Here is a 27941-nt window from a genome sequence, read left to right on the forward strand (position 1 = left end):
TATGTTGATAACAACCTTTTATTTTATTGTATTTTCCCCACACCTTATATAAAATGGGATCTAGTCAGTGGGCCTCTTCTTAGAAAGAAAGTTGTGAGTTGTCCTAAGCAGTTCTTGAAATAATGGATACAGATATTCAGACTAAACAGGTGCAGTCCTTAGCACTCTTATAAGCAAGGTTTGTTTGTTTGGAGAGCCAGTTTGGTGTAGTGGTTAAGTGTGCGGACTCTTATCTGGGAGAACCGGGTTTGATTCCCCACTCCTCCACTTGCACCTGCTAGCATGGCCTTGGGTCAGCCATAGCTCTGGCAGAGGTTGTCCTTGAAAGGGCAGCTGCTGTGAGAGTCCTCTCCAGCCCCACCCACCTCACAGGGTGTTTGTTGTGGGGGAGGAAGGGAAAGGAGATTGTGAGCCGCTCTGAGACTCTTCGGAGTGGAGGGCGGGATATAAATCCAATATCTTCTTCTTCTTCTTCTTTGTTTGCCATCAAGTCATAGCCAGGTTATGGTAACCCTGTAGGGTTAAGCGAAGAGACATTCAGAGGTGTTTTACAGCTGCCTGCTTCTGTGTGGCAAACCTGGACTTCCTTGGTGGTCTCCCATCCATTTACTAGCCAGGGTTATCCACGCTTAGCTTCTGAGATATGAGGAGACTGGGGTGGCCTGAGCCATCCAGGTCAAGGCACAAGTAACTTAGTCTCATTACGTTCAATACTGTTTTCTTGATAGTAAACATAATTAGAATTGCACTGCCTGTAAACTGGGTTCAGATAAATTGGTGACAGATATGAACCTAAACGAGAAAGTTCAGAAGAGACTTGTGCAATCAGATCTGAAGGAAAAAAAAAATTCAGCCAACAGAGCCACTCAGAGTCAAACTTTCCAATAATAATTACACCCTCTCGGAGTCACTCAAATGACTGTAATTTGTTTCCTCGGCCAAGTTTCAGTCTTTTCCAGTTTCCAGCAGGCGACAGAAAACGAGCCGCAGGCTCTTCTAAAAACATTTTTAATCACCTTCTACTGCTGAAATTTGGAATAAGGGATTGGCTTGTTCAGTACTCTGTCAGTTTGATCTCTGACGTTGCCATTTATTAAGCCAGATCTGAAATTGGAGGATTGGCGGTAACAATTGATGTTCTGTACCCTGGTGAAGCCAAAGAGAATCAAGCTGATTGTTTGTATTGCCTTTTCTCTAATGGGCTGGCAGACTCCAAGACAGCCTAACAAAAGGCAAGCTGGTAATTCAATAAGATTGTACTAGAGAAGTTGTCTCCGGAAACAAGGGTCGCTGGTAGGATGTTGGGCTTAGTGCTATTAATGCTGTTCCTCCCTTGCATGGTATGCAAGACAGATATAACCAAGTGCACTATGAAAGATCCTTTAGGTGTGCCACATGAGTGGTATCAGCCAGGGGACTTCCACATTGGTGGTGTGATTTCTCAGATCTATTATGATGTTCACACACCAGCATTTAATGAATTTCCTCAGAAGTTGTTCGATGTTCCACAGTAAGTTTTTTTTTAAAACTGTATCTAGTTGTCTTGGACAAATCTTATATGAGTATTTATACAAATGATAGACTGTTAAGAAAAAGGATATGTAGGTGTAGGTCTATCCCAAACACAAGTCCTTTAAAATCTTTTTAATTAATCTCATATACATGTTTTTTCCCCCTGTACTACATTTCTATGCAGTTTGATGTATGTAACTTCTATACAATATGAATAGATGAAGTGGGGTAGAGGAAAGCAACAAGGATGATCAGGGGCCCTGTGAGGAAAAGCTGAGGGACTTGGGAATGTTCAATCTGGAGAAGAAGGTGTTGCTTCAAGAGAGGTACATAACTGCTCTCTTGAAGTACTTGAAGGACTGTCAACTTGGAGGAGGGCAGGGAGCTGTTCCTGTTGACAGTAGAGGACAGGTCTCACAATAATTGGTTTAAATTAAGGGCAGGAAAGTAGTGTTTGGCTATCAATAAAAGAACATTTTAATAGTAAGAGTTGTACAACAGTGGAGTCAGCTACCAAGGGAGGTGGTGAGCTCCCCCTCACTGACAATCATTAAGTAGTGGCTGGAAAACATTTGTCGGGATACTCCTGGCTGTGGCTCAGTGGTAGAGCATCTCCAACTAAAAAGGGTCCAGGCAAATAGGTGTGAAAAACCTCAACTTGAGACCCTGGAAAGCCACTGCCAGTCTGAGAAGACAATACTGACTTTGATGGACCCAGGGTCTGATACAGTATAAGGCGGCTTCATATGTTCATATGATCCTGAATTGAGCAGGGGGTTGAACTAGTTGGCCTTTATGGTCCCTTCCGACTCTATTATTCTATGAACTATAGTGATAAGCAGGGCTTTCTTTGTAGCAGGAACTCCTTTGCATATTAAGCCACACATCCCTGATGTAGCCAATCCTCCAAGAGCTTACAGGGCTCTTAGGACAGGGCCTACTGTAAGCCCCAAGAGGATTGGCTACATCTGGGGTGTGTGGCCTAATATGCAAAGGAGTTCTTGCTACAAAGAAAGCCCTCGTGATAAGTAATTTCTGTAATTGTGGCAGAGCAAGCCCAATCTCGCCGGTGGGATCAATCCTGGTTAATACTTGGACAGGACCTTCACCCTTGCTCCATAGAGGCAGGCAAAGGCAAACCAACTCTGTTAGTCTCTTGGCTTGAAAACATATGAGGTCACCATAAATGAGCTGGCAAAAGAAAATATCTTACATTGAAAAGGGTGGAGTTCTAGTGCAATATTTGGCAGAGAATAAGATGCAACTGAGCTCAGAAGACTTCAGGAAGAAATGAAAGAATATTCTTTTACTGAGGCAAGGACATCTGTGCCAGATCAAACCAAAATTGTCTTCAGGTGAATAGATGCAACATATTCTCCTCTAAAAAACATTCCACTCTTTTTTCAAGTATGATGACCAAGTTTTACCAGCATGTCTTGGCCTTGGCATTTGCTGTAAAGGAGATCAATGAGAACCCTGAAATCTTGCCCAATATCACCCTTGGATTCCATATGTATGACAGCTACTACAGTGACCAAATGACCTACCGCACCACTCTGGATCTGCTTTATAAATTTCACAGATATTTTCCCAACTACAGATGTGATTCCCAGAAAAATGTAATAGCTATCATCGGGGGACTTGGCGCTGATATCTCCTTCCACATAGCAGACATCTCAGTTCTGTACAAAATTCCACAGGTAGGATATCTGCATAGGTAGAATATTTGGTGTAGTGGTTAAGAGCAGTGGACTCTAATCTGGAGAACCTGGGTTTGATCCACCACTCCACAGGCAGCCAGCTGGGTGACCTTGGGTCAGTCACAGTTCTCTCAGAGCTCTCTAAGCCACACCTGCCTCACAGGGCGTCTGTTGTGGAGAGAGGAAGGGAAAGGAGATTGTAAACCACTCTGAAACTCGAAGTAAAGGCTAAGGTATAAATCCAACTCTTCTTCTTCATCATCTTCATCATCCTCTTTGTCGTCATCCTCTTCATCTTCTTCATGGATTTCCACTGATCTCACATGTAATTAAATCTTCTTTTGTCATCCTGAGAGTTATTCTGTGATTCAGAAAGAGAACTGGACAACTGATGAAAGAAGAGAGGGTTTTTTTTAAAATAAATAAATGAATGAAATAAAATGGAGAGTAGCTTTAAAATGGTAGAAATAACCTGATAACACATGGAAAATTTGGGAACTTTTAGCAGAGAATCAGTGATTTCACTAACTATATTCTTGGAGGTGCTGTGGCTTAGTGGAAGTCCCTCTGCCTTGCAAGTATGCTCCCCGCTACCCCGCCAAGAAAAGAGGTCACAGTTCTTTTTAAACAATTTTATTAGTAACATATGGTGATAAATTTCAATTTCTTACTTCATTAATAATTACTTTTTTTTAATCTATCCCATATATTACTTTCTACCCACCCCTCCTCCCGTTACTTAACCCCCGCCGGTGTTATATACTTAAAATCTTAATATTAAAGGTACCCTTAATTAATAAGAACCAAAATTAATATCCTCCTCCCTCTTGTACTTAGTCATTATCAAAAATTGTCCAATGTCCTTTTATTTTCCACTCTTTTTCTATGTATCTTCTGAACTTTTTCCACTCCATCTCAAATACTTCTAAATCATAGTCTCTTAAGGTCCTTGTTAACTTGTCCATTTCACTCCATGTCATAACTTTTACAATCCAATCCCATTTCTCTGGTATTTTTTCTTGCTTCCACAACTGCGCATACAATGTCCTAGCAGCTGAGAGCAAGTACCAAATTAAGGAGGTCACAGTTGACTTAGATGCATTAGTGTCATCTGATTACAGTTGCTCTACATAAGTAGCCTGTGGGGGAATACTGTACTGTGCTTTCAGGATGCATTGTTTCGTTTTTTAATGACCATTTCTTAGAAATTGTACTATATTGGGAACACTTAGTCATAAACAGGCATATACACAAAGACACTTTCCTCAGCTCATCTCCAAAACACCTGCATATTCCTTTTAGCTCACATATGGCTCTTTTGCACCTGAAGAGAGGGATGCAGGACGGTCCCCTTCCTTTTACCGCATGGTACCAAATGAAGCCTATCAGCATATGGGGATTATCTGGTTACTTCAGCACTTCAGGTGGACGTGGGTTGGGCTCTATGTTGTCAATGATGAGAGTGGAGAACATTTTCTGCAGACCCTGGAGCCATTGCTTTCCCAGAACAGAATCTGCTTAGCCTTCACAGAAACTGTACCAAACCAAGCGCATTGGAATGACATGCATTACATTAATGTTGTAGCATCACTAATGTTTCAACCTTTTCAAGATCGCAGGGCCAATGTCTATATCTTGTATGGAGAATCTAAAACCTTAGTAGGATTGATGACTTTATTACATATAGGAGATGGTGCCTATATGGAAAACGCAACATTGAGAAAGGTATGGATTATGACGGCCCAGGTTGATTTTGCATTAACAGGCCTTACCAAGGCACAGGATTTCCAGTTCTTCCATGGTTCACTTTCCTTTATGATTCATTCCAAAGAGCTTCTTGGCTTTCAGACATTCCTTGAAGACATAAAACCTGACTGGAAGGAAGGAGATGGATTTTTCCCAGACTTCTGGGAGCAAGCCTTCTACTGTTCGGTTCCGAACCCTCAGGAACCTATGGATGCCTTTGCGGTGTGCACCGGGGCAGAGAGGCTGGAGAGCCTTCCTGGGCCTCTTTTTGAAATGCACATGACTGGTCACAGTTACAGTATCTATAATGCTGTGTATGCCATAGCACATGCATTGCACGCCATGTCTGCGTTCAGATTTGGTCACAGAGCAATGGCGGACAGCCAGAGATTTGAACTTCATAATTTCCAGCCTTGGCAGGTAATGTCTGCTCAATGAAATCGCCATGTATAGGGATCCACAACAAGAGACAATATCAAAAATCCCATGCCTGGCAACCAGCAACTGGCAGGAGAAAGGGGCAAGGCGGGAACTTACCGAGGGGACAAGATTGTCAACTCTTGGTGATAATGCTACTTCTGGGCTGACTAAGAACTGACAGGGATGTGATGGTCTGAGAGTGATGGTCTAGCACTTGCCCCCAAACACGATGGTTTCTAGAGAGATTTTGGCTGAGTGCTAGAGTTTTGCTTCTGGCATGATGCTTCCACTTCCAGGTCACACCATAAATAGCATCATCACATGAGAAGGACCATCACATACACACAAACCCCATTTAGCTGGCCAGTATCTGCTTCCTGACCAGCTGAGCAGCACGGACAACAGTCACAAATGATCCTTGGGAGATGTCCCTTCAGAAGGAGACAAATGGGAATTCTAAGGTTTCACCAGCTTGAATAAGTTAACAAATGAATCCCAGAATGTATTAGTATTAGTAAATCAAGAATATATTAGTTTAGAAAGTTTCATTTTTCTTTGCACATCACTCCCTTGCTTTTGTTAATATGTGAATTTTTTGTTGGTCATGTGGATTTGATTTTTTTTTTTGAAGAGCACTCTGCAGCCAAGAGTTCAAGTTCCTCCTGTGATAACATTCTCTTCTAATTATATTTCAAAAATCTCTGAAGGCTTTCTCTTCTTCCCTGACATTCTTTGGTTGAGGTACCCCGGTATCCTCTTTCTGTCAAATCAGTGACACAACTTTCACAACAGTTGTTCACTGCCACAGGAGGTGGTGGCAGCTACAAGCATAGCCAGCTTTAAGAGGGGATTGGATAAAAATATGGAGCAGAGGTCCATCAGTGGGTATTAGCCACAGTATATACGTGTGTGTGTGTGTGTGTATGTGTATATACACACACATATATTGGCCACTGTGTGACACTGGAGTGTTCGACTGGATGGGCCATTGGCCTGATCCAACATGGCTTCTCTTATGTTCTTATGTTTCCAAGTTGCTGCCATTTGCATCACATTCTAAAAACGTTGTGATTGGTGGTCTCACTTGCTTTTGCAGGCTTCTAATTATAATTTTTCATTCTTGGGAAAGTTCAATAGGCCCTCTTATATAGAAATGTACCGTAAGTTTTGAGGGACGCTGTGTAGCCCTAACCTTCTTTCCAGAAAATCTAATGTTAAAGTCCTGGTTCACTGAATAGCACCTGACACTGTTGTTCTGGGGAGTGAAAATACAGACGGCTTTAATTTAATTTAATTTAATTTTTTATTTATACCCCGCCATATCCTGCAAGCAGACTGTGGGCGGTTTACAACATTAAAAAACTTATCACAGTTCTGGTCTTTAGTTGGGTATAAAAGATTATTAGGGCAATAGGTACAAATAAATTTAGCACATGTTAACAATCCAATATCTGCTTTAAAAAGCTCAGCTGCAGCTTTTCACCCTTCTACCAATGCAAGAATCTGGGGTTTCATGCTGGGATGTTCATAAATCACTGTCTTCCATTTCTCTTCCAACCAGCTCCACCCATTTCTTCAAGGGATTTCATTTAACAACTCAGCAGGTGAAACAGTCTCCTTTAATGTGAACTGGGAAGTGGGCACTGGATTTGATATCATTAACCTGGTCACCTTTCCAAACACGTCCTTTGCCAGAGTAAAAGTTGGCAGGGTGGATGCTTCTGGAGGGAAAAAAATGATAATGTACAACGATTTAATTGCATGGCAACCAACTTTTAACCAGGTGGGGATGGAAAGGGTGTTTTATGGGCCACTATATGGTAGGGGTTTGGGTGATGGTGGGAAGAAATCTCATTTTTTGTGTGGAAAGAAAGGCAGGATACTATACCCTGATCTCATCAGTTCTCAGAAGCTAAGTAGAGTCAGTACATGGCTGATTGAGGAGGTATTTACAATTTATGCAAAGCATAACGATTCATTCTGTTATGGGATGTGGTTTCCTCCACTTTAGGGCAAGACTGCAGGGTAAACTAAGATAGAGCCAAGCTATTTTATTACAGATGACTAATAAAAGTAAGTGTCTTAACTGCTTCTATTCTGATCTTCTTTCATGCTTTTGGATAGGTTGTGCCTGTTTCTGTGTGCAATGACTACTGCCAACCTGGTTATCAAAAGAAAAAGAAGGAAGGGGAGAAGTTTTGCTGCTACGATTGTGTTCATTGCCCAGAAGGGAAGATTACAGATGGGATAGGTAGGTGATCCTAAGCAGGCCTAGAGTAAACCCCACGCAAGTTTACTCCATGGGACTTAATCTCAAAAGTGAGTGTATAGGTTTACAGTGTCAGTACATCACATTCCCTAGTAATAATGAAGATGGTTTATCAAGCTAATTTATCACAGGGCGTTTTCCCACAGAGCTTACCGTGGAGTGACGTCCTCTTCACCGCGCAGCGTCTGCGCGGATTTCCCACCAACTGCTCCGAGGAACCAGGAAGTGCCAGGCCTTTTGCGTCGCAAATGTAAACCGCTAAAAACCAGTTTACGTTAGCGATGCAAAAGCCACGGCTCTTCCTGGTTCCTAGGAGCAGTTGGTGGGAAATCCGCGCAGACGCTGCGTGGTGAAGAGGGACGTCGCTCCGCGGTAAGCTCTGTGGGAAAACGCCCACAGTGTGCACATAAACCAGAAGCCTCTATCATCTTCCCTAAAAGTCAGAGGAATTTCTGCACAGTATCCAAAAGAAAGGGAAGGCAATTACTTGAAGTTCATTGCTTTCTAAGTGTTATTTCTTCAGATATTCAGTTACGGCTAATGGGATGAGAAATGTAACGATGCTCATCATGCTTTAGTTATTCATATCACTGGAACACGGAGAATCTACAAGAAGCCAGAATTCCATAGGCTGGTCAATGAGTTAGGATCCAGAATTTGTTCTTCGCTTCATTTGTGCCTAGCACATGTGCATGTATTAAGAAGAATAACTCTGGGGGTTGATTTTCACTGGCTTTTGTGTGCCATTTTATTTTGCAGAAGAGTTTCATTGCATCACCCCTGCATACTTGTAGTAATAGACAACCCCCAAATTTAGAACTAGGTATGATGAATCAAGCCATTGAGTTTCCTGAGATACCAGAAAATGTTTTTTTTTCTGAGTCCTGTTCTGAATGGTGGAAAATCCAGAGGAATTGCAATGATTGACCTGGAGACTCATTGTGATCAATCTTCCCTCTAAGCTGCAGAGACTCGTGAACAGAAATTCTATTTTGTGAGCTACTGGCATTAAAGTAGTTAGCTGCTGGCATTCAAGTTGTGAGCTACAGGCATAAATCATAGTGCTCTGGGGGCATCCTTCCTGAGCTAAGACAAAAATGTGTGAACTGGAGGCTAAAATTCTGTGAGCTAGCTCACCCTAACTCAGCTTAGAGGGAACACTAATTGTGACCTCAATGGGAAGTTGTGAATCCTTCCTTCCAACTCCCCTACATCTGTTAACATCTGTCTGAGGTACAAATTTACCTCAGAGTGAGTGCTGATGTGCCAGTAGAGGTCAGGTGTAGAAGGATGGCGGAGCTGAGGATTGTGTGCTCCTCCCAGGGTTTATGATCTATCAATATTGATTGGGTCAATATGCGTTCTGGTCGAGAGAAAGAGATTGAGTTTCTTGATGCTCTCAATGACTGTGCTATGGAGCAGACGGTCTCAGAACCTACCAGGGGTGGGGGGATCCTGGATTTGGTCCTAAGTAATGCCCAAGACTTGGTGAGAGATGTAAAAGTGATTGCAGCGCTTGGGAGCAGTGACCATAATGTTATTGATTTCACCGTTTGTATAAATAGGGAGTTGCCCAAAAAGACCTCCACAACCACGTTTAACTTTAAAAGGGGTAAATACACTGAGATGAGGAGGCATGTGAAGAGGAAACTGAAAGGAAAGGTAAATACGGTCAAAACCCTTGGGGAAGCTTGGAGACTATTTAAAACTATAATCCTAGAAGCTCAGATAAAATACATACCACAAGTTAGGAAAGGCACAAACAGGCATAAGAAAAGGCCTGCATGATTAACAAACAAAGTAATGGAAGCTGTAAAAGGTAAGAAGGACTTCTTTAAGCGGTGGAAAACCAGTCCAAGTGAGATTAGTAAAAGGGAACACAGGCTGTGGCAAATCAAATGCCAGACTGTGATCAGGCAGGCAAAAAGGGACTATGAGGAGCATATTGCAAAAAACATAAAGACCAACAATAAAAATTTCTTCAAATATATTAGAAGTAGGAAACCAGCCAGGGAGGCAGTGGGGCCCTTGGATGACGATGGGGTAAAAGGATTACTGAAGGAGGATAGGGAAATGGCTGAGAAGCTGAATGAATTTTTTGCCTCCGTCTTCACTGTGGAAGATGAGAACTTTTTGCCCGCCCCAGAACCACTAATTTTGGAAGGGGTGTTGAAAAACCTGAGTCAGATTAAGGTGACAAAAGAGGAGGTCCTACAACTGATAGACGAATTGAAAAACTAATAAGTCTCCGGGTCTGGATGGCATACATCCGAGAGTTCTGAAAGAACTCAAAGTTGAACTTGTGGATCTTCTAACAAAAATCTCTAATCTTTCATTGAAATCTGCCTCCGTTCCTGAGGACTGGAAGTTAGCAAATGTCACCCCCATCTTTAAAAAGGGTTCCAGAGGCGATCCGGGAAATTACAGGCCAGTCAGTCTGACTTCAATACCGGGAAAGTTGGTAGAAACCATTATCAAGGACAGAATGAGTAGGCACATTGATGAACACAGGTTATTGAGGAAGACTCAGCATGGGTTCTGTAAGGGAAGATCTTGCCTCACTAACCTGTTACATTTCTTTGAGGGGGTGAACAAACATGTGGACAAAGGAGACCCGATAGATGTTGTTTACCTTGACTTCCAGAAAGCTTTTGATAAAGTTCCTCATCACAGGCTCCTTAGAAAGCTTGAGAGTCATGGTGTAAAAGGACAGGTCCTCTTGTGGATCTGCATAGCAACAATGTACTTCTTTGGTGTGCTTTCATCTGGGTACTTTCATCTGGGTACTAACTCCCCAGGCCATGTTCATTTTCTGATACCCAACAAGATTGGGCTAGCCTCGGGCACAGAGTGTTTTCATTTACAGAATGAAAAAGCTTTTCTTCAATTGGCTTGAAATTACAAATAAAGATTCGGACCAATAGGGCTTATGATTTGAGAAAACTGATCATGGACCAAGTATTTGCAATGCTTTGAGAACAATAAATAATTGACATGAATTCAGCATTATAATAATAACATACAATAACAGCCAGCAATGAGGAAATCATACGTGCCATTATTCCTAACGATGTCCACACAAAACTTCAGCAGTGCAAATTCAGCATTAAGAAAGACCTAGGAGATTTTTGTAATAACATATATTGTAAAAAAAACAATTGAGTTTCAGTGACAAAGTGACTGGTATTAGGAAAGCTCCCTTTTCTCTCTTTCTTTCCCCAGATATGGTTGACTGTATCAGATGCTCAGAAGAACAGTACCCAAGCAAGGACCAAGATGGATGCATTCCTAAAGTTATAACCTTCTTGTCCTTTGATGAACCTTTAGGGATCAGTTTAGCTTCAGTTGCAGTTTCATTTTCCCTAGTAACGGTCTTGGTTCTAGGTACATTTATGAAGCACAAAAATACCCCAATAGTCAAAGCCAATAACCGGGATATCACGTACACTCTCCTGGTTTCTCTGCTGATTTGCTTCCTCAGCTCTTTGTTATTTCTTGGATACCCTAAGAAGGTGACCTGCTTCTTCCGACAATCTGCTTTTGGCATTATCTTCTCAGTGGCTATTTCTTGTGTGTTGGCCAAAACGATCACTGTGATTGTTGCTTTCATGGTAACCAAACCAGGATTCAGCATGAGGAAGTGGATGGGGAAAAGACTGTCCATTTCCATTATCCTTACTTGTTCCCTTATGCAATCAGGCCTTTGTGTCGTGTGGTTGGGATCCTCTCCCCCTTTCCCACATTTTGACACACAGTCACTGACTACTGAGATAGTGGCAGAATGCAATGAAGGGTCAGTCTTCATGTTTTATATTGTCCTGGGCTACATGGGGCTTCTGTCACTCATCAGCTTGACTGTGGCTTTCCTGGCCAGGAAGTTGCCGGACACTTTTAACGAAGCCAAATTTATTACCTTCAGCATGTTGGTCTTTTGCAGTGTTTGGTTGTCTTTTGTTCCAACCTACCTGAGCAGCAAAGGGAAACACATGGTAGCCGTGGAGATTTTCTCTATACTGTCCTCCAGTGCAGGGTTACTGGCCTGTATTTTTTTCCCCAAGTGCTATATTATTGTGTTGAAGCCTGAGCTGAACAAGAGAGAACAACTAAAAAGGCAAAAGTGTTAAAAGACTATAGCTATCTGATTCCGTGCATTTCTTCTGAGGGATTCATAGGCCTATTGTGAGTCTGACTAATACTGGATTTCAATTAGTTATTACCGATATATACATTCCTACTCAGCATCCCGTTTGTTCTGAATTCCAAGATTATGAAAGTTCATGAAGCATTTCTGAATTTTAATAGCATATTTTGTGCTAGCCTTGCTCTGACTAGCCCAACGTATGACATGTAGAGCCCATGGTGGCCCAAGTGTGGGGAAAGCAAAATACAAGAAAATTCTTATCCTCTCCATCTATGATAGTTCTAAGTGCTATCAAATTTGGATGTTCAGGCATTCCATATTTTTTACCCTCCTCTGTATAATTCCAGTTTGTCTATATCCTTTTTCATTGTGGTGCTCCAAACTGAACACATTACTCTAGGTGAGGTCTACCCAGAGCAGACAAAAGTGATGCCATCACTTCACATGATCTGGACTTCTGTTGATACTGTCCAAAATTGCATTTGCCTTCTTTGCTACCATATCATACTGCTTACTCATGTTCACTTTATGGTCCACTAAGACCCTGGGATCCTTTTCACACCGACTTCTCCAGTTTGCATGATTTTAAGTTTAGTTCATTGCCTCTATAGAGCCTCTAGATTTCACTTGTGATGGGGGAGGAGAGAACTGAAGCAGACCACCAAGGTTTATCCATGGGCCACAAAGGTGCTGAATAATAAATGAAGAAACATAAATTACAAAGTCATTGCATCTTAAACAATTCTGTTTGCTTTACATGTTGGAACTGACTTGGTTTAAAGAACAGATTGTGGGGAAATGTCTTAAGGAATATAATGTGAAGGGGCTTATCTGTTTTGAAGCAAACAACAGAAACAAACAAAAAAGTCTTTCTCTGTCTCTGTTTTTCTCACTCTTAACTGAGGTATAGAGGTAGTGGTATCTAGGAAGCTTCAAGGTAATCGAAACTCTGCAGATATCTATAACTTCCTAAACTAAAGAGCTTGTCCTGCATTTTAACATCTGATAGAACATATAGAGAGAGAGGGACAGAGGAATTGCATTTTACTCATTTCTTTTGGGTCCCTTGCTGTGCTAAAAGTATGTTTGTGAGCATTTCCTTTTTAGTAAATACCTTAAAACTTTTGATGCTGGTAGTAATACTCTGTAGCACATAGACCTCCACCATCTTGGACACGGAATTGCTGAATTTTCCTACCTATGGACTTTAGGACAAACTGTATTTGAGGAACTCACATAAAGAGAAGTGTTTTTGCTATTCAAATTCATTGTAAATTTTGTGTGTGAGAGAGACAGCATGAACCAGTTGTTGGAGCTGAAACCGCCAGTAAAATACTGTTTAAATTTCTCCTTATTGCTTTCCTGGTTATTTACCAGTGTATTAAATATAGGAACTCTGTGCATTACAGAAAAGTCTGGTTGCTGGTTTTTGCTCAGATTTCTTTTTTTTGCAAGTCTTATATTCTGGGTATTTCCTTGCAATTTGTGTGGTAACACTATTCCCTTCCTGTAGCTTTAACCCAGAACATAACATGCCTTCCTGGGCAGGGTGGCCAGACCGTCCCGGGCACCCGGGAATGTCCCGGTTCTGGCCCCCTATTCCCGCCTCCCGGGCTGGCTATACCGGGACCATTAGAGGTCCCGGTTTAGCCAGCCCCGGAGGCGGTGGGCCGCGGGCGCCGGCGGGGAAGGCGGCGAGTGAGGGAGGGAGCGTCCCTGCGTGTGCGCAGGGACGCTCCCTCACTCACTCGCCGCCTTCCCCGCCCGCGTGCGGGGCCGGTGGCGGAGGCATCTCCGTGGCCTCCGCTGGTCGCTGGAGGCCCTCCAGAGACTCTGGAGGGCCTCCAGCGACCAGTGGAGGCCGCGGAGAGGCCGCAGAGGCGCCGGCGCTGGTCCCGGGAGGCCCTCCAGAGACTCTGGAGGGCCTCCGGCGACCAGCGCCGACCAGCGGAGGCCCTCCAGAGACTCTGGAGGGCCTCCAGCGACCAGCGGAGGCTGCAGAGGCGCCGGCGCTGGTCCTGGGAGGCCCTCCAGAGACTCTGGAGGGCCTCCGGCGACCAGCGCCGACCAGCGGAGGCCTCTCCGCGGTCTCCGCTGGTCGCTAGAGGCCCTCCAGAGACTCTGGAGGGCCTCCAGCGACCAGCGGAGGCTGCGGAAAGGCCGCGGAGGCACCGGCACTGGTCCCGGGAGGCCCTCCAGAGACTCTGGAGGGCCTCCGGCGACGAGCGCCGACCAGCGGAGGCCGCGGAGAGGCCGGCGCTGGTCCCTGGAGGGCCTCCAGAGACCAGCGCCGGCCTCTCCGCTGCCTCCCCGGCCTCCGCAGCCGCCGCAAGCCCCGCCAGCAGCACCAGCAGGCCGGAGGAGAGGCCGCCACCTGCCCTGGAACAAGGTAAGTAAGCAGGGAGGGGAGGCTGCTGGCGGGGGGGTGGCCGGCCTTCCTTCCCTCCCTCCCTCCTTCCCCTCCCTCCTTCCTTTCTTCCCTTCCTCCCTTCCTTCCTTTCTTCCTTCCCTCCTTCCTTCCTTCCCTCCCTCCATCCTTCCCTCCCTCCTCCCTTCCTTTCTTCCTTCCCTCCCTTCCCTCCTTCCCTTCCTCCCTCCTCCCTTCCTTTCTTCCTTCCTTCCCTCCCTCCTCCCTTCCTTCCTTCCCTCCCTCCTCCCTTCCCTCCTTCCTTTCTTCCTTCCCTTCCTCCCTTCCTTCCCTCCCTCCTCCCTTCCTTCCCTCCTTCCTTCCTTCCCTCCCTCCCTCCTTCCTTCCCTCCCTCCCTCCCTCCCTCCTTCCTTCCTTTCTTCCTTCGTTCCCTCCCTCCCTCCCTCCTCCCTTCCTTCCCTCCCTTCCTTCCCTCCCTCCTTCCTTCCTTCCTTTCTTCCTCCCTCCCTTCCTTCCCTCCCTCCCTCCTTCCTCCCTACCTCCCTCCTTCCCTCTGGCCACCCCTGGAGTAGACAATACTGACTTTGGTGGACCCAAGCACTGATTCAGTGTAAGGGAGCTTTGTGTTTGTGACTGGACTAGACAATACTGACTTTCGTGGACCCAAGCACTGATTCAGTGTAAGGGAGCTTGGTGTTTGTGACTGGACTAGACAATACTGACTTTGGTGGACCCAAGCACTGATTCAGTGTAAGGGAGCTTTGTGTTTGTGACTGGACTAGACAATACTGACTTTCGTGGACCCAAGCACTGATTCAGTGTAAGGGAGCTTTGTGTTTGTGACTGGACTAGATAATACTGACTTTCATGGACCCAAGCACTGATTCAGTGTAAGGGAGCTTTGTGTTTGTGACTGGACTAGACAATACTGACTTTGGTGGACCCAAGCACTGATTCAGTGTAAGGGAGCTTTGTGTTTGTGACTGGACTAGACAATACTGACTTTCGTGGACCCAAGCACTGATTCAGTGTAAGGGAGCTTTGTGTTTGTGACTGGACTAGACAATACTGACTTTCGTGGACCCAAGCACTGATTCAGTGTAAGGGAGCTTTGTGTTTTTGACTGGACTAGACAATACTGACAATACGGTGATATTTGGGGGATTTTTGGGGACGTCACAGGAAGTGCTGTGAAGTCACTTCCTGTTTCCGGCAGTGGCATTTGGGGGAAATGATGTCACAGGAAGTGATGTCACTTCCTGCTTCCGGCAGGTGGCGTGGGGGAAATGATGTCACAGGAAGTGATGTCACTTCCTATTTCCGGCAGGTGGTGTGGGGAAAATGATGTCACAGGAAGTGACGTCACTTCCTGTTTCCGGCGGTGGCATGACGTCACCGGAAGTGATGTCACCGGAAGTGACGTCACTTCCTGTTTCCGGTGGCGGGCGCGATTTGCGCGCGCGCACCCCTACCTTCCCCCCCCCCCCAAGGTGTCCCTGGCTGGCCTTCAGACATTATGGCCACCCTATTCCTGGGACAAGTGTGCAAAGTTACCCTACCCGTCTCTTCATCCAGGAGTATCAGCCTTCCTGCCTGCCATGGCTCCAAAATTAACTAATTGACTGACTGACCTGAGCCTTCTCTCAGTCTTCAGTCAGCTGCCAATGAGTTCATGCTGAGCTTTTTCTACAAAAAAAGGCATGTGTATTTTCTCACGTTGCCCCGTTTAGTTCTGCTATCCCCCATCCTGGAAGTATGATTGCTGTGCTCAGCGTGCAATTGTTTAAATAGACTATTAGATGGATCACAAATCTTATAAAACACTCAAGTAAATGCTGTATTCTGAGAAAATCCCATCCACTGTCATTTAGTCCTTCCGGCAGCTCTTCAGCTTGAATCAGCAGCAGAGACTTGGCACATGTGGAGTTTTGCAGAAGAATAATACAAGCCAGTTCGGCAGGCATTTGCTGCTGCTCAGTATGAGCAAAACAGACCAAATGATCAGCTTACAATTGGTCACTACATTCAGGTACAAGAAGTTCAGCTGTCAAACGTATTTGCTGTGGAGTTTCATAATCCTTTCTAGAACACATGGAAGTTCAAAGACAAATTCCTTATTTCAGTGCCCTTCCAAGGGCGAAATGAATAAGTGCTGAACCCCTAAGATATGTCAAGTTGAAGAAGCCCACAGCATTACAAACCCCTCCACCCCCCAAATACAGCAATATTTAGGGGAGTTTTCACAGTTATTTAAAGGCTCTTCCTCATCTGAGGCCCTAAATTATATTTTATGTGAGTTGCACGGTTGCCAACAAAACAAAAGCTATGCTTTATAGATAGAACCTTAAGCACCCACCACCAGTCTACTTAAGAAACTATCTTTCTCCTTTTGCACAAAAACCAGATTGTCTTGCATAACTGTGGTTCTTGGACACGTGATATCTGCAGCTGCCAAGGACCTCAGATGGAGGTAAAACTCATTCTTGGAGGCCTAGCAAGAGGTGGAGACTCTGCTCTGGATGGCAGAGGCAGGATCAGTGATTCAAGTGGAACCGCCATGCTATCCCCTTCTGAAAATGACTGACAAGAGGTTCACCCCCCCCCCAAAAAAAATTATGCTGTTCACCTGAGAGAGATCAGTTAGGAGCAGTGTACCCCCTAAGCTGAGTTAGTGTGAGCTAGCTCCACTTTTTAGCTTCCAGCTCACACATTTTTGTCTTAGTTCAGGAAAAATGGCCCCAGAGGAAACTAATTCTTACAACTTGAATGCCAGTAGCTCACAATCACAAAATAGAATTTTTGCTCAAAAGACTCCACAGCTTTGAGGGAATATTGGTTAGGAGTGTCAGTTAGAAAGGAGGGTAGGGAGAGTGGAAAGGAGAACAAAGGTTCTGGGAGGATACTGAAATACAGAAGTGGAACTGGGTAGTCCTGTCTTTCCTAGGTGTGATCCTCATAAGCTGTTGAAGATGGAATACTAGAACCTATGTGTTCATACTTGTCTTCATAGAATCTAGCAATTTTGTGTTAAAAAAGCTTGTGGGGATTTTTTATTTAAGAAGTGACAGCAAAGTGATCTTTCTCAACATTTAAAAACACCTGGTGCATGGTGTGGCTTGAAATCTCTCCCCTTTCCCCGAATTTGGACACACTCTCTTTGAAAGAAGAGATCAATCTAGAATGTAATAAAGGGTCTGTTGCTATGATTTATATTGTCTTGGGCTACTTGGGTCTTCTGTCCCTCATCAGCTTGATTGTGGCTTGCTATGCAAGAAAATTGCCATACACTTTAAACAAAACCGAGTTCATCACCTTCAGCATACTGATCTTTTGTAGCATTGTTTCTGCATGACTATGTAATAATACTGGTGGCGGGTCCAAAGGTGGGAGGTGAATCTTATTTAACACTACTCACACAACTCACACAAATTTAATCATATTTTATTATCAATTTTATATATACAGAGGATGGAGGGATGGATAGATAGGTAGGTATGTAGGTAGGTAGATGATAGATAGATAGATAGATAGATAGATAGATAGATAGATAGATAGATAGATAGATAGATAGACAGACAGACAGACAGACAGACAGACAGACAGACGGACAGATAGATAAAGGTAGAAAGGTGACTATAGCTTATTTGTCTTTTTAAAACATTATTTCTCATTGTGAAGACAATGATTTGCTGAACAGCTGTGATAATGTGGAATGTTGATGAACACGTCCTACTTACTATTGTGCCAAGGACCAGATGAGACTATAGTTTGAAAGGGAAAGAAAATCTTGCTACCAAAGATGTCTCTCACAACATAAACTCTCCTCACATTATTATCTCCCCCCCATAATTATCCAAATTACTGTAATTTGGATCAGGTATAGTGTCTTTCACAAAGTACAAAAACATCAATAAAAGTGGTTATAAAACTGCTGCTGTGGCATTACAAGTTGGACGTAGGGTCAAAATACAGGCAGGGCCCCATCTCTTTGGTCTTTGTCAAGTTGAGACAATAAGCCAGACTGCAGGTCAAAGTTACCAGAAAACTCAGCTAGCATTCAAGGCACATGTTTGCCACTGTGTTGATGCTAGGTAAAAGGCCAATGCACTTCCCTTTAAGAAATGCAACAGTGCATGGAACTAGCACCCAAGGTAACTTGTGTTGTAGAGAGGCACAGGAGAGTCAGAATGGTGAGGCTGGTGTTGGTACTGCTGCTTCTGTTGCCTCCCATGGCATGCCAGAGAATGCAGTGTCCTGAATCTGACCCCATTTTGATTCCACATGACAGGTACCAGGCAGGGGACCTTGTGATTGGTGGGATTACTTCACAGATCGTTTACAGCCTTCACGAACCTTTCTTCAAGAAACATCCGTTGCACTATCTGGCTGAGGTGCCAATGTAAGATATTTTCCAGCTTCTGCATTGTATGAGCTTGGCCAGATCACAGACCCTAATTTATGTTTACAGATGTGTCAGACTCATCCAGAGAGTATGTGCTGGCTTGGTTCAGCCCAGCAATTCTTTTCAATGTCCTACTGACTCTTCTGCTCCACTTGCAGTGTATCTGGATGGTGAACTTCCATACAAAGAACTGTTTTTATTATTGTTATTATTTCTGAAAGTTGAGGGATTTACAACCAAAAATAAACTTTTTTAATTGCATGACCTCTGTCCAAATTTCAGGAATGTAAATTAAGAAAAGTCTTCCAAAATGTGTGGAAATGAACAAAAAGTTATCAAATGGACAGCAAAGCTGAAATAATTTCTGCAGAAATCATGAATGGCCAATAAGATAGTAAATAAATAAAACACTGATAAAGGTGACTGTTGATATGGTCCAATCAATGGAGAATGGAGAGGACTGTGAAAATGCTAGGGACAGGTGGCATCTCATCTGAAGAACACTGATACTTGCATGTCAATAATTTGGAAACAAGAATGAAATATTTATTGTAGATTATGTGGGCTGCTTGTAATGTCTATTGCAAATCTTGATCCACACTGTGGGTTCCTACACACTTTCCTAGATTCTAAAATGGTGAGTGACAAATGAATTTGTTTCTCACCATTTTAATTCTTTCTTCTCTCAAAATGCCATTCACTTCCCCCTTACCTTCTTTTCAGTGTTACCTTTTCAGCTGCCTCCAAATTATCATCGTGTATTCCCCGGCATTTTGTTCCCCCTGTTTCCCCATAACATGGGTTCTCTTGACAATGATTCTTCATTCTGTTAAACATATATAATCCGGTAGGATACTTTCAAACTGATGACTATGACTTTTTTTGCACTGTGCTCCTATTTTTTTTTTTTTTTTACATTTGTATATAAGTACCATCAAGTTAAAAGTTATTCATAGCAACCCCCAGCAAGGAGTTTTCAAGGCAAGTGTGTAGTAGAAGTCGCTCAATATTGCCTTCCTTTGCAGAATCTTCTTCCGATCCAAGTACTGGCCCTGCTTAGCTTCTGAGATCTGATGAGCTTCGGCTATACCATGCTACCTTCCCTCCCATTCTTTCTTCTTACCCAGTGCTAAATCTTGTTTCTTCATGTATTTTTTTGACAGTGGTAAAAGGACATATTTTAAATCAATTTTTTAAGAAAGCATTTTAATATAAAGTATCAATAACAAATCCAATTATATCTTTACACAAAGACAATGAAACCAGAGCCTGAATAGATGAGTGTTGTGGTAAAGCAGAACAGAAATATCTCAGAATATTTCACTGTGTTTACAGGATTGTGACCAAGTTCTACCAACACCTCCTGGCCTTGGTGTTTGCCATCCAAGAGATCAATGAGAATCCAAAAATCTTGCCCAACGTCACCCTTGGTTTTCACATTTATGACAGCTACAATGAGTTTAAGATGACCTATCGCACCACTGTGGACCTGCTCTTTCATTATCACAGATTTTTTCCCAACTATAAATGTGACATTCAGAAAAATACAATAGCTGTCATCGGAGGACTCAGCGCAGATGTCTCCTTTCGCATATCAGATATCTTAGGTCTTTACAAGATTCCACAGGTATGATCACACTTATCTCTAAACAATTGTACTTTAGTTAAAACTGAGAATGACAAAAAAACTAAACAAACAAACCCTGAACTGCCTCTTCCAGCAACTGAATGAAAGTATATTCTGATGAACAGAAGAGCAAAGGTGGAAGTAGGATTAACTCAAGGGTAGGGAAATATGAAATATGGGTAATATTTTATATTCTAGTTATTCATTAAAGCTGATTTTAAACCACCCTCCCCTATAAAATAGGGCTCAAGGCAATACACATGGGAACTCAATTTACAAGATTCAGAGTTATTAAAAATCAAATATGGAGTTACAATTTAAAATATTAATCTCTGACAGATGTATGGCAATAAAACTGCCAATATATGCCTTTCCCTTTTTGGGGAGGCACAGAGAGAGAAAATTATACTCCATTTTCTCAGTGAGACTCAAGATGGATTGCACAGTGCAAGTCAAATACAATCAGCAGGTGTGCTCTGTGGTTTGGACTACAGAAATTGGATAACAAGCAAAGATCTAAAACAGAGCTGAAACAAAGCATAAGCATTCAGACATGACAATTTATGGACAAAGTCAGAGCATACTCACAATGAAAGGCATTAGTATAAGGCGGTAGTCCCTTTGCAACTTTCTAAGCCATTACATTGCTTGTTGTTGTTGTTCAGTCGCACAGTCGAGTCCAACGCTTTGCAACCCCATTACATTATAGCACAGTCCTATTACCTATTGTGAAAAGTGCGAGCAATTTAATAAGCACTCCACCTATGCTCCCTCTAAGCTAAGTTAGTATGAGCTAGTTTATAGGTTTTTTTGCCTCCGGCTCACGCGTTTGTGTCTTAACTCAGGAAGGATGGCCCCAGAGAAAACTAATTTATGCAGTAGCCAAGTTGCTCACACACAACCTTAATGGCAGTAGCTGACAAGGTAGAATTTTTTTTCACAAGACTCCAGTTTAGAGGGAGTATTACACTCCTGTCATCCTGTCATAGCTTCTGTTGTCAAAATTTACCTTTCAGAAAATGGCATAGTAGGCATAGGGAAGGATTTAAACAAATGTTGGTTTATTTAAACAAACTGGCAGGGAAGGGAATTGATATATACATAGGTTTTAACAGGGCTTTTTTTGTAGATATATACATAGGTTTTGGGAATTTAGAAGATGTAGGCAGACAGTTAAAACTGAACACAGAACTAATTCTGAGGTAACTGACTATATTTCAAGTTACAGAGTTTCCCTTAAAGGGTTTAGCTTTTCCTGAAGGTATCATTGACGTTATAGGTTTATCTGTTGATAAATATTCTATATTTCTGGTAAACTTCACTGTAAAAATCACACAATCTTAAGTGTACCCTGCATTGTCCCATTGGTTTGGAGACTAAGGTCTCTCCACTAGAACTCTTTCTCTGGCCAGACCATTACTATCTTCCCTTAAAGATAAATAACCGGAGCTTTGGCACCTTTTGAGGGCCTTCCGCAGCCACCTAAAACCTTTGGCCAAACCCCGATCTTCTAGACTTCTAGTCCTTCCCCCCTTTTGACAGTAAGCTTAATATGGGAAACTATTTTCCTTCTCAAGATGTGATTCTTTGTTTGACAAATACAGAGAGACTGTTCTTCACTCCTGGGAACAACATCTCACCAGAGTCTCCAGTATTCAAAACCACCCCACATGGGTTCTGAATCAGACTCTGCTTTGTGCCTCTTGACACGAGAGCATCTCCAAGAACTCCACTCTCTTTTCTGATCACACTTCTATCACTTTAGTTCTGTAACTGCTGTCTCCAACTATCTAACTGCCACTCTCTTTTGACTGTTAGAAGCAGTTACCCAATCAGAGTGAGTTTTCATTAGCTGCTGCTGTTCCACTAGCTGTCACTCACATTCATTGCCTCTCTGCATGTATATGCCTGTTGTCTATCACACCTGTGCAAAAAAAAAAAATGCATTACATGGTTTTGGTTATTTTCCTATTATTATTTTGCAAAACTTACATTATTTTTGCACAAGTTGAAATTCAGTCATCAAAAGCCCAGAAGCTTTTTCTCTCTGTAAATATAACTTCCATCTATGTATTCACTGCATAAAAACGCATATCTATAGAAGCACTCTTATAAATTGTTTCCAAAATAATTTTATACATTTCCTTCTAGATCACATATGGCTCATTCAGCTCAAAGGAGGGAAGTACAATGGAAATATCTTCTTTTTATCACATAGTCCCGAATGAAGACCATCAGCATACAGGAATACTCCACGTGCTTCTCCATTTTCGATGGACATGGGTTGGGCTCTTTGCTGTAGATGACAACAGTGGAGATCATTTTCTACAGAAGCTGGAACCACTGCTTTCCCTTAAAGGAATATGTTTGGCCTTCACAGAAAGACTCCCAAACAGTGTCCACTTAGATTCATGGAGTCATGTTAATGAGTTAACTGCAAAGATCCATCTTTCTTTCTCAGACAGCAATGCCAGTGCATTTATTCTCTATGGAGAATCTATGACTTTTATAGTATTGCACAGTTTGATTCTCCTCGGAGATGCTGCGTATAAAACTAACAAATCATTGAGGAAGGTGTGGATTATGACTGCCCAGGTTGACTTTGCATTAACAAGCCTTCAAAGGACCTGGGATTTCCAATTCTTCCATGGTGCTCTTTTCTTCACAATGCAGTCAAACAAACTCCCAGGATTCCAGAAATTTCTTCATAATATAAAACCTGACTTGAAACAGGGAGATGGTTTTCTCAAGGACTTCTGGGAGCACGCGTTTGACTGTTCATTTCAAATTTCCCAGAATCCATTGGAAGACAATGATGTATGTGGCGGGGAGCAGAGCCTAGATAATCTTCCTGGGCCTGTTTTTGAAATACACATGAATGGTCATAGCTATAGCATTTATAACGCTGTTTGTGCTGTGGCACATGCTTTGAATAATATGTATACATTTAAGTCTGATATCAGAACATTAATGGGTAGCAATGAATTTCAAGTTCAGGATCTGCAACCTTGGCAGGTAATATTTCTACAACAAATGACTTTCTTTCTTTCTTTCTGGGAACAGATGCAACTTTTCAACTCCGATATGTAGTGTTCCCGACAAAATTCACTGGCACAGAATTTTTGTGTAATGTTTCCTTTTGTTTGCAGATCAGAAACAAGTTAGCAAAAAGATACAGGGATGTGAGTTCGTGCAGCCTATAGTTCTAACTAGCATACAGATCTGAGAAGCAGAACTCTATCCCATGAGACTAAAACAACACACACACTTTTTTTTGTGGGGGGGGGGAGACTATTTCACTGAACTATACACCATAAATACACTACTTTTTGGATGTACTATGTGTATCTCTGTCTGTCTGTCTGTCTTGAAACCACAACCATGGAGAAAGCATTGCAGTTTCATTCTTTCACCCTGATAAAGTAGTTTTATTTTCCTCTGGGTTTAGATTAAGTCAAGCAAATGTTCACATCCCTACCCCCCCTTCATCTCTGCTTGAAGAACCCAATATTTTAAATTATTGGCATAGTGTTCAGAAGTACATTCCATGATTTATATAAATTCCAAGATCCTAGAATCTGGAGAAGTTTCAGTCCAGGTTTTGGTGGTGTGTCTTGATCAGCTGACTAGAGGAATGCCTAAAAAAGACTCCGTGTTCCATCCTTCATTTCTCATGTTTATTAAGAAGACCATCAGGATCTACTTAAATGATTACAGCTCCTTACAGTTACTATCCCATCTTTTGTTTTCTCTTTCAACTAGCTTCACCCATTTCTTCAGCAGGTTTCTTTTAACAACTCAGCTGGAAAAAGAGTGTGTTTTAATGTTAGGGAAATGGAAGTTGGATTTGATATAATGAACCTAGTCACATTTCCAAACAAGTCCTTTGCCAGAGTGAAAGTTGGAAGGGTGAACGCCAATGCTCCTGAGGGACAACAATTCATCATTCATGAGGACAGTATTGTATGGCAGTCCAATTTTAACCAGGTGTGATTTTCAGCTTATAATTCTTGACCCCAACCTCCAAATGGGTGGTTTGGGGTCTGTAGTTTCCTTTGCAGCATCTACTTATTGCCATGGGTGATGTGGTTTGTCATGTTTCACTTAGGACCTTTTTGTTGGAGGAACTCCTTTGCATATCAGGCCACACACCCCTGATGTGGTCAATCCTCTAAGAGCTTACAGGGAGTACAGGTTCTACTGTAAGCTCCAGGAGGATTGGCTGCATAGGGTGTGTGACCTAATTTGCAAAGGAGTTCCTGTTACAAAAGAAGCTCTGCACATAGAAATAAATAGTTATGTAACAGTAGAATATCCAAAATCTCTAATCTTTCGAGGTCCCAATAATATTCAAAAGGTAGGCATGGTATTCTATCGTAGCAAAATCAGACAACAAGCGATACTTTAAAGAATAACCAATGAACCTCATTCCAAAATAAGATTTCACATGTTACAGCTCACTTCAGCAAATTCAAATGGATTAGCACATCTTTTTAGAGATGCTTATAACCAATTTATCATAAGGGTGAGGGAAACAACAGAAGGAGTTGTAGCAGAGAAACATTTGTTGTCAGATTTCTGACAGCAATGCTGATTGCCCCCCCAGTCGGAATGAAGAGGCAGACACAAGTGCTGGGTTTTAAACCGGGCCGCTTTATTAAACCCTTAGTTAACTGTAACTGGCAGGGGGGTGAAAACCTGAACCAGACAAGCCCTGGGGTCAACCCCGGACCCCGCCTTGTCCAAAGGGCGAGCCACCCTGCCCCCAGCACAAGCCCGCCGTATTCGGGTTGTAGCTGAGCGGCCAGGCCTCCAGCCATCCACCATCTGGGCCGGCATCAATCCCCGTGGAAAGATCCGCCCAGGTGAGGCTCCCTGTGATCTGCATTCCCCGCACTGAGCCGTGTAGCCCATCTACGGTTCATACAGACCACCGCACCAACGGTGCTAGGCCATAGGTGCTCCCCTGGAAAACCCTGTGGCCAAACCTCCTCCAGCCACCGCCAATGCCAAGCCTCTGCTTAGGCATTAGCACCCCAATGGGTGGCCCAGAGCCAACCGTACCCCCTGCCGAAGCTCATCAAAAAAAAAAAAAGGCCCGGTTGCCCAACTCAGAAAGATGAACACAATCCGGCCGGTACAGGTCAACCTGTTCGACCCGTATGGCCGGATGCTGGAGAAAGATTCCCATTCCCCTTGCATAGCTTTCTGAATGGCCCTATTGGCCTTGCGCCTGGCGCAGTCAACACCGCCCGTCGAAATGGCATATCTCCACACCCTGCACGGCAAGATTGCCGACCAGACCAAAATGACCCCGGGCTGAATCTCGCGGAGGTCAGCCAACACCTGCTGGGAGGGAGCTTTCCCACGCAGCAGCCCCAAGTCGTTCCCTCCCAATTTCTACCCGGCCCTATTGGCCTTGCACTTAGTGCGCTCTATCCCCCCAGGTGAAAGGGAACACCTCCAAGTCTTTCATGGTGATCTAGCTGACCACACCAGGACCAGCCAAGAAGGACAAGCCCTGGGGTCACACCCTGACCCCGCCTTGTCCAAAGGGTGAACACCCTGCCCCCAGCACAAGCCCGCCAGGTTCGGGTTGTTGCTGAGCGGCCAGGCCCCGAGCCATTCACCACCTGTGCTAGCGTCAATCCCCCAATGAAAGATACGCTCAGGTGAGGCTGTTCAGTGATCTGTAGTCCCCGCACTGAGCCGTGTAGCCCATCTGCTGTTCATACAGACCACCTGCACACTTGGTGCTAGGCCATAGGTGTTCCCCTGAAACCGCCCCAACGAAAGACACAGATGTGCGGAGAAGGTGCCCTGCCTCTCTCCGCACTACGGCCAACACCGGCCCCAGTGACCCAGCCCTTCCCCAACTGCCCCGTCGCTGAAACCCAGCTGGGTGCCTGTTGGAGACCACATGGCTTGAGGGGCCGCCTGGAATGCCCCGCTGTGCGTGCAGATGAGAACACGCTGCCTCTGACTACGAGCCACAGCACCTGAAAAACAAAATTTTTGTCAGAACAAGTCATGGCCAAGAGGCGATAAAACCCTTCACCCTCCAAAAATGCCCACTAGGCAACCAACGGGCGCACCTGGCTCAAACGGTTGCTGCCATCTGCAGGCCAACCAATGTTGACATCCCATCCTGGGGTGCCCGCCCCACAGTGTCAGTAATTAGACTGCACAACTAACCAGCCAATACAAAACGCCAAAAACAGGCCATCAACAAGGCCGCATGAAGCAGCGCGGTCCCGAAAGGGGAACAGCATAACCCGTGCCACAGAACCACCCAATTAACATGTGGTCCCGCGGTGCTTCCAAATGCCCGGAATTGGGAAGCAGCTTTGTCATATGCCCTTCTGCTATTAGGTCTTCTCAGCCAACCCCTGGGCTTTGCCAATAAAGGCAACGCCGCCAGTTGGCCCCCAATAGTCCTCGAATCCAACCTCTCTCTCTACCACACGCAGGATTACCTAATATGAGCCGTCAAAATCGGCCAGTAATCCTACAACACCGCGGCCCCATGCGGCTCCTGAATAGGAAAGCCGCTCTACTATGACCCCCTCTGGTACTAGGTGCCAAAGCCAGCTGGAATGCCTACCAGCTTCAGCTTCACAAATTGCCAGAGATCCGGGAGGAATCACGTCGGCCGCGAGTCAACTTCTGGGACGGGCTGCCAAAAGCACCCCAGCTATTGGCAAGGTAGAGCGTTCGCCACCCCATTGCAGCCTACGGGCACGTGCCCTACCAGGAACCAAACGTTCCCCCGGAGGTAAATTATGAATAACCTACCGGGTTCGTCACACACACGACTTAAGAGGTCAAGGGGTTGCTAACATGTACTACCGCCATGTACTACCGCCATGTTAAAGCCCCAAACAAGCCCAAACCGGTCGGGGCGAGTAGCTCACCCCAAAGCCAAACTGCCAATAGAATTGGAAAAAATTCCCAATTGGCGGGACCGTACTGAACCCGCTGTCCAACGCAGGTGCCCCTGGGGTCCAAATACACCTAAAAGAGGCCCCGCAAGGTGCCCCCACTTTCATGCAAAATTAAGGTGACCAACCACCTACTGTAATTAGGGCAGCGACACTTTGCGTTGCCCCCTAAACGCAGCCAACTGGCCCCTAAAGTCAGCCAGCACTATTACTGGCAGCCGAAATGCCCCCTGGTGGGTATCGAGCTCAATGCCTAAGAAATATAAGCACCGTACTGGGCCCCTCGGTATTCTCATATACCAAAGGTACCCCCAGCTTGATGACCAACTCCTGAAAAACATGTAAGAGCCAGGCGCATCCCATGTACCTGCTGGACCGCAAAAGGTAGGCGCCCCGAAGGTGTGCCGTGTCGTTAAACCCGGTCCTATCCTATAACGCCCACTCCACCAAGGAGCCAAAGCGCTTGAATACAGCGCGGGAGACCGGGCACCCCAACCCCATCGTGAGGGCCCGATCCATGTGGACTTACCTCAAAACAAAAACCCCAGGAACTCATAATCCTGGAATGCACGAACAAGAGGCGAATGCCGCCTAAGGGCATATTGCCAGTGCTGCCCCAACCCCACAAACCACACAGTACTTAAACCAACTGGTCAAGGAAGTATACTTCAAACGAACATAATCCCATAAATCACCGACACCCCACTGGGGTAGGACCGGTGAAGAATGAGGCGATATTCCCCTGGCGCTTTATTAGGCACCACCCCCGGGGGAAATACGCACAGTGTGAGCACAGGCGGCGTACCAAAGAGGGT

At 44.2% G+C, this 27941-nt stretch overlaps 1 protein-coding gene across 1 annotated transcript; it reads left to right on the plus strand.

Annotated features, from left to right (window-relative positions):
• Positions 1-1370: 1370 nt before the first annotated feature.
• Positions 1371-27721, plus strand: LOC132584653 (vomeronasal type-2 receptor 26-like). Its single transcript, XM_060256553.1, has 10 exons — positions 1371-1510; positions 2921-3212; positions 4515-5378; positions 6940-7074; positions 7503-7629; positions 10870-11758; positions 18445-18555; positions 19894-20185; positions 23335-23367; positions 27578-27721. Exons 1-10 carry the CDS (start codon positions 1371-1373, stop codon positions 27719-27721), a joined length of 3027 nt encoding a protein of 1008 aa, XP_060112536.1.
• Positions 27722-27941: the final 220 nt, after the last annotated feature.

The sequence above is a fragment of the Heteronotia binoei genome, chromosome 15 (genome assembly GCF_032191835.1).
Source record: "Heteronotia binoei isolate CCM8104 ecotype False Entrance Well chromosome 15, APGP_CSIRO_Hbin_v1, whole genome shotgun sequence".
Lineage (NCBI taxonomy): Eukaryota > Metazoa > Chordata > Lepidosauria > Squamata > Gekkonidae > Heteronotia > Heteronotia binoei.

Excerpts from the sequence above, each read along its gene's own strand:
- LOC132584653 (XM_060256553.1), top strand. The coding sequence starts at position 1,371 with ATGAAAGATCCTTTAGGTGTGCCACATGAGTGGTATCAGCCAGGGGAC. Across the intron at positions 3,213-4,514 it reads TTCTGTACAAAATTCCACAG|CTCACATATGGCTCTTTTGC; the intron begins GTAGGATATCTG and ends TATTCCTTTTAG. Across the intron at positions 18,556-19,893 it reads TATCTGGCTGAGGTGCCAAT|GATTGTGACCAAGTTCTACC; the intron begins GTAAGATATTTT and ends CTGTGTTTACAG.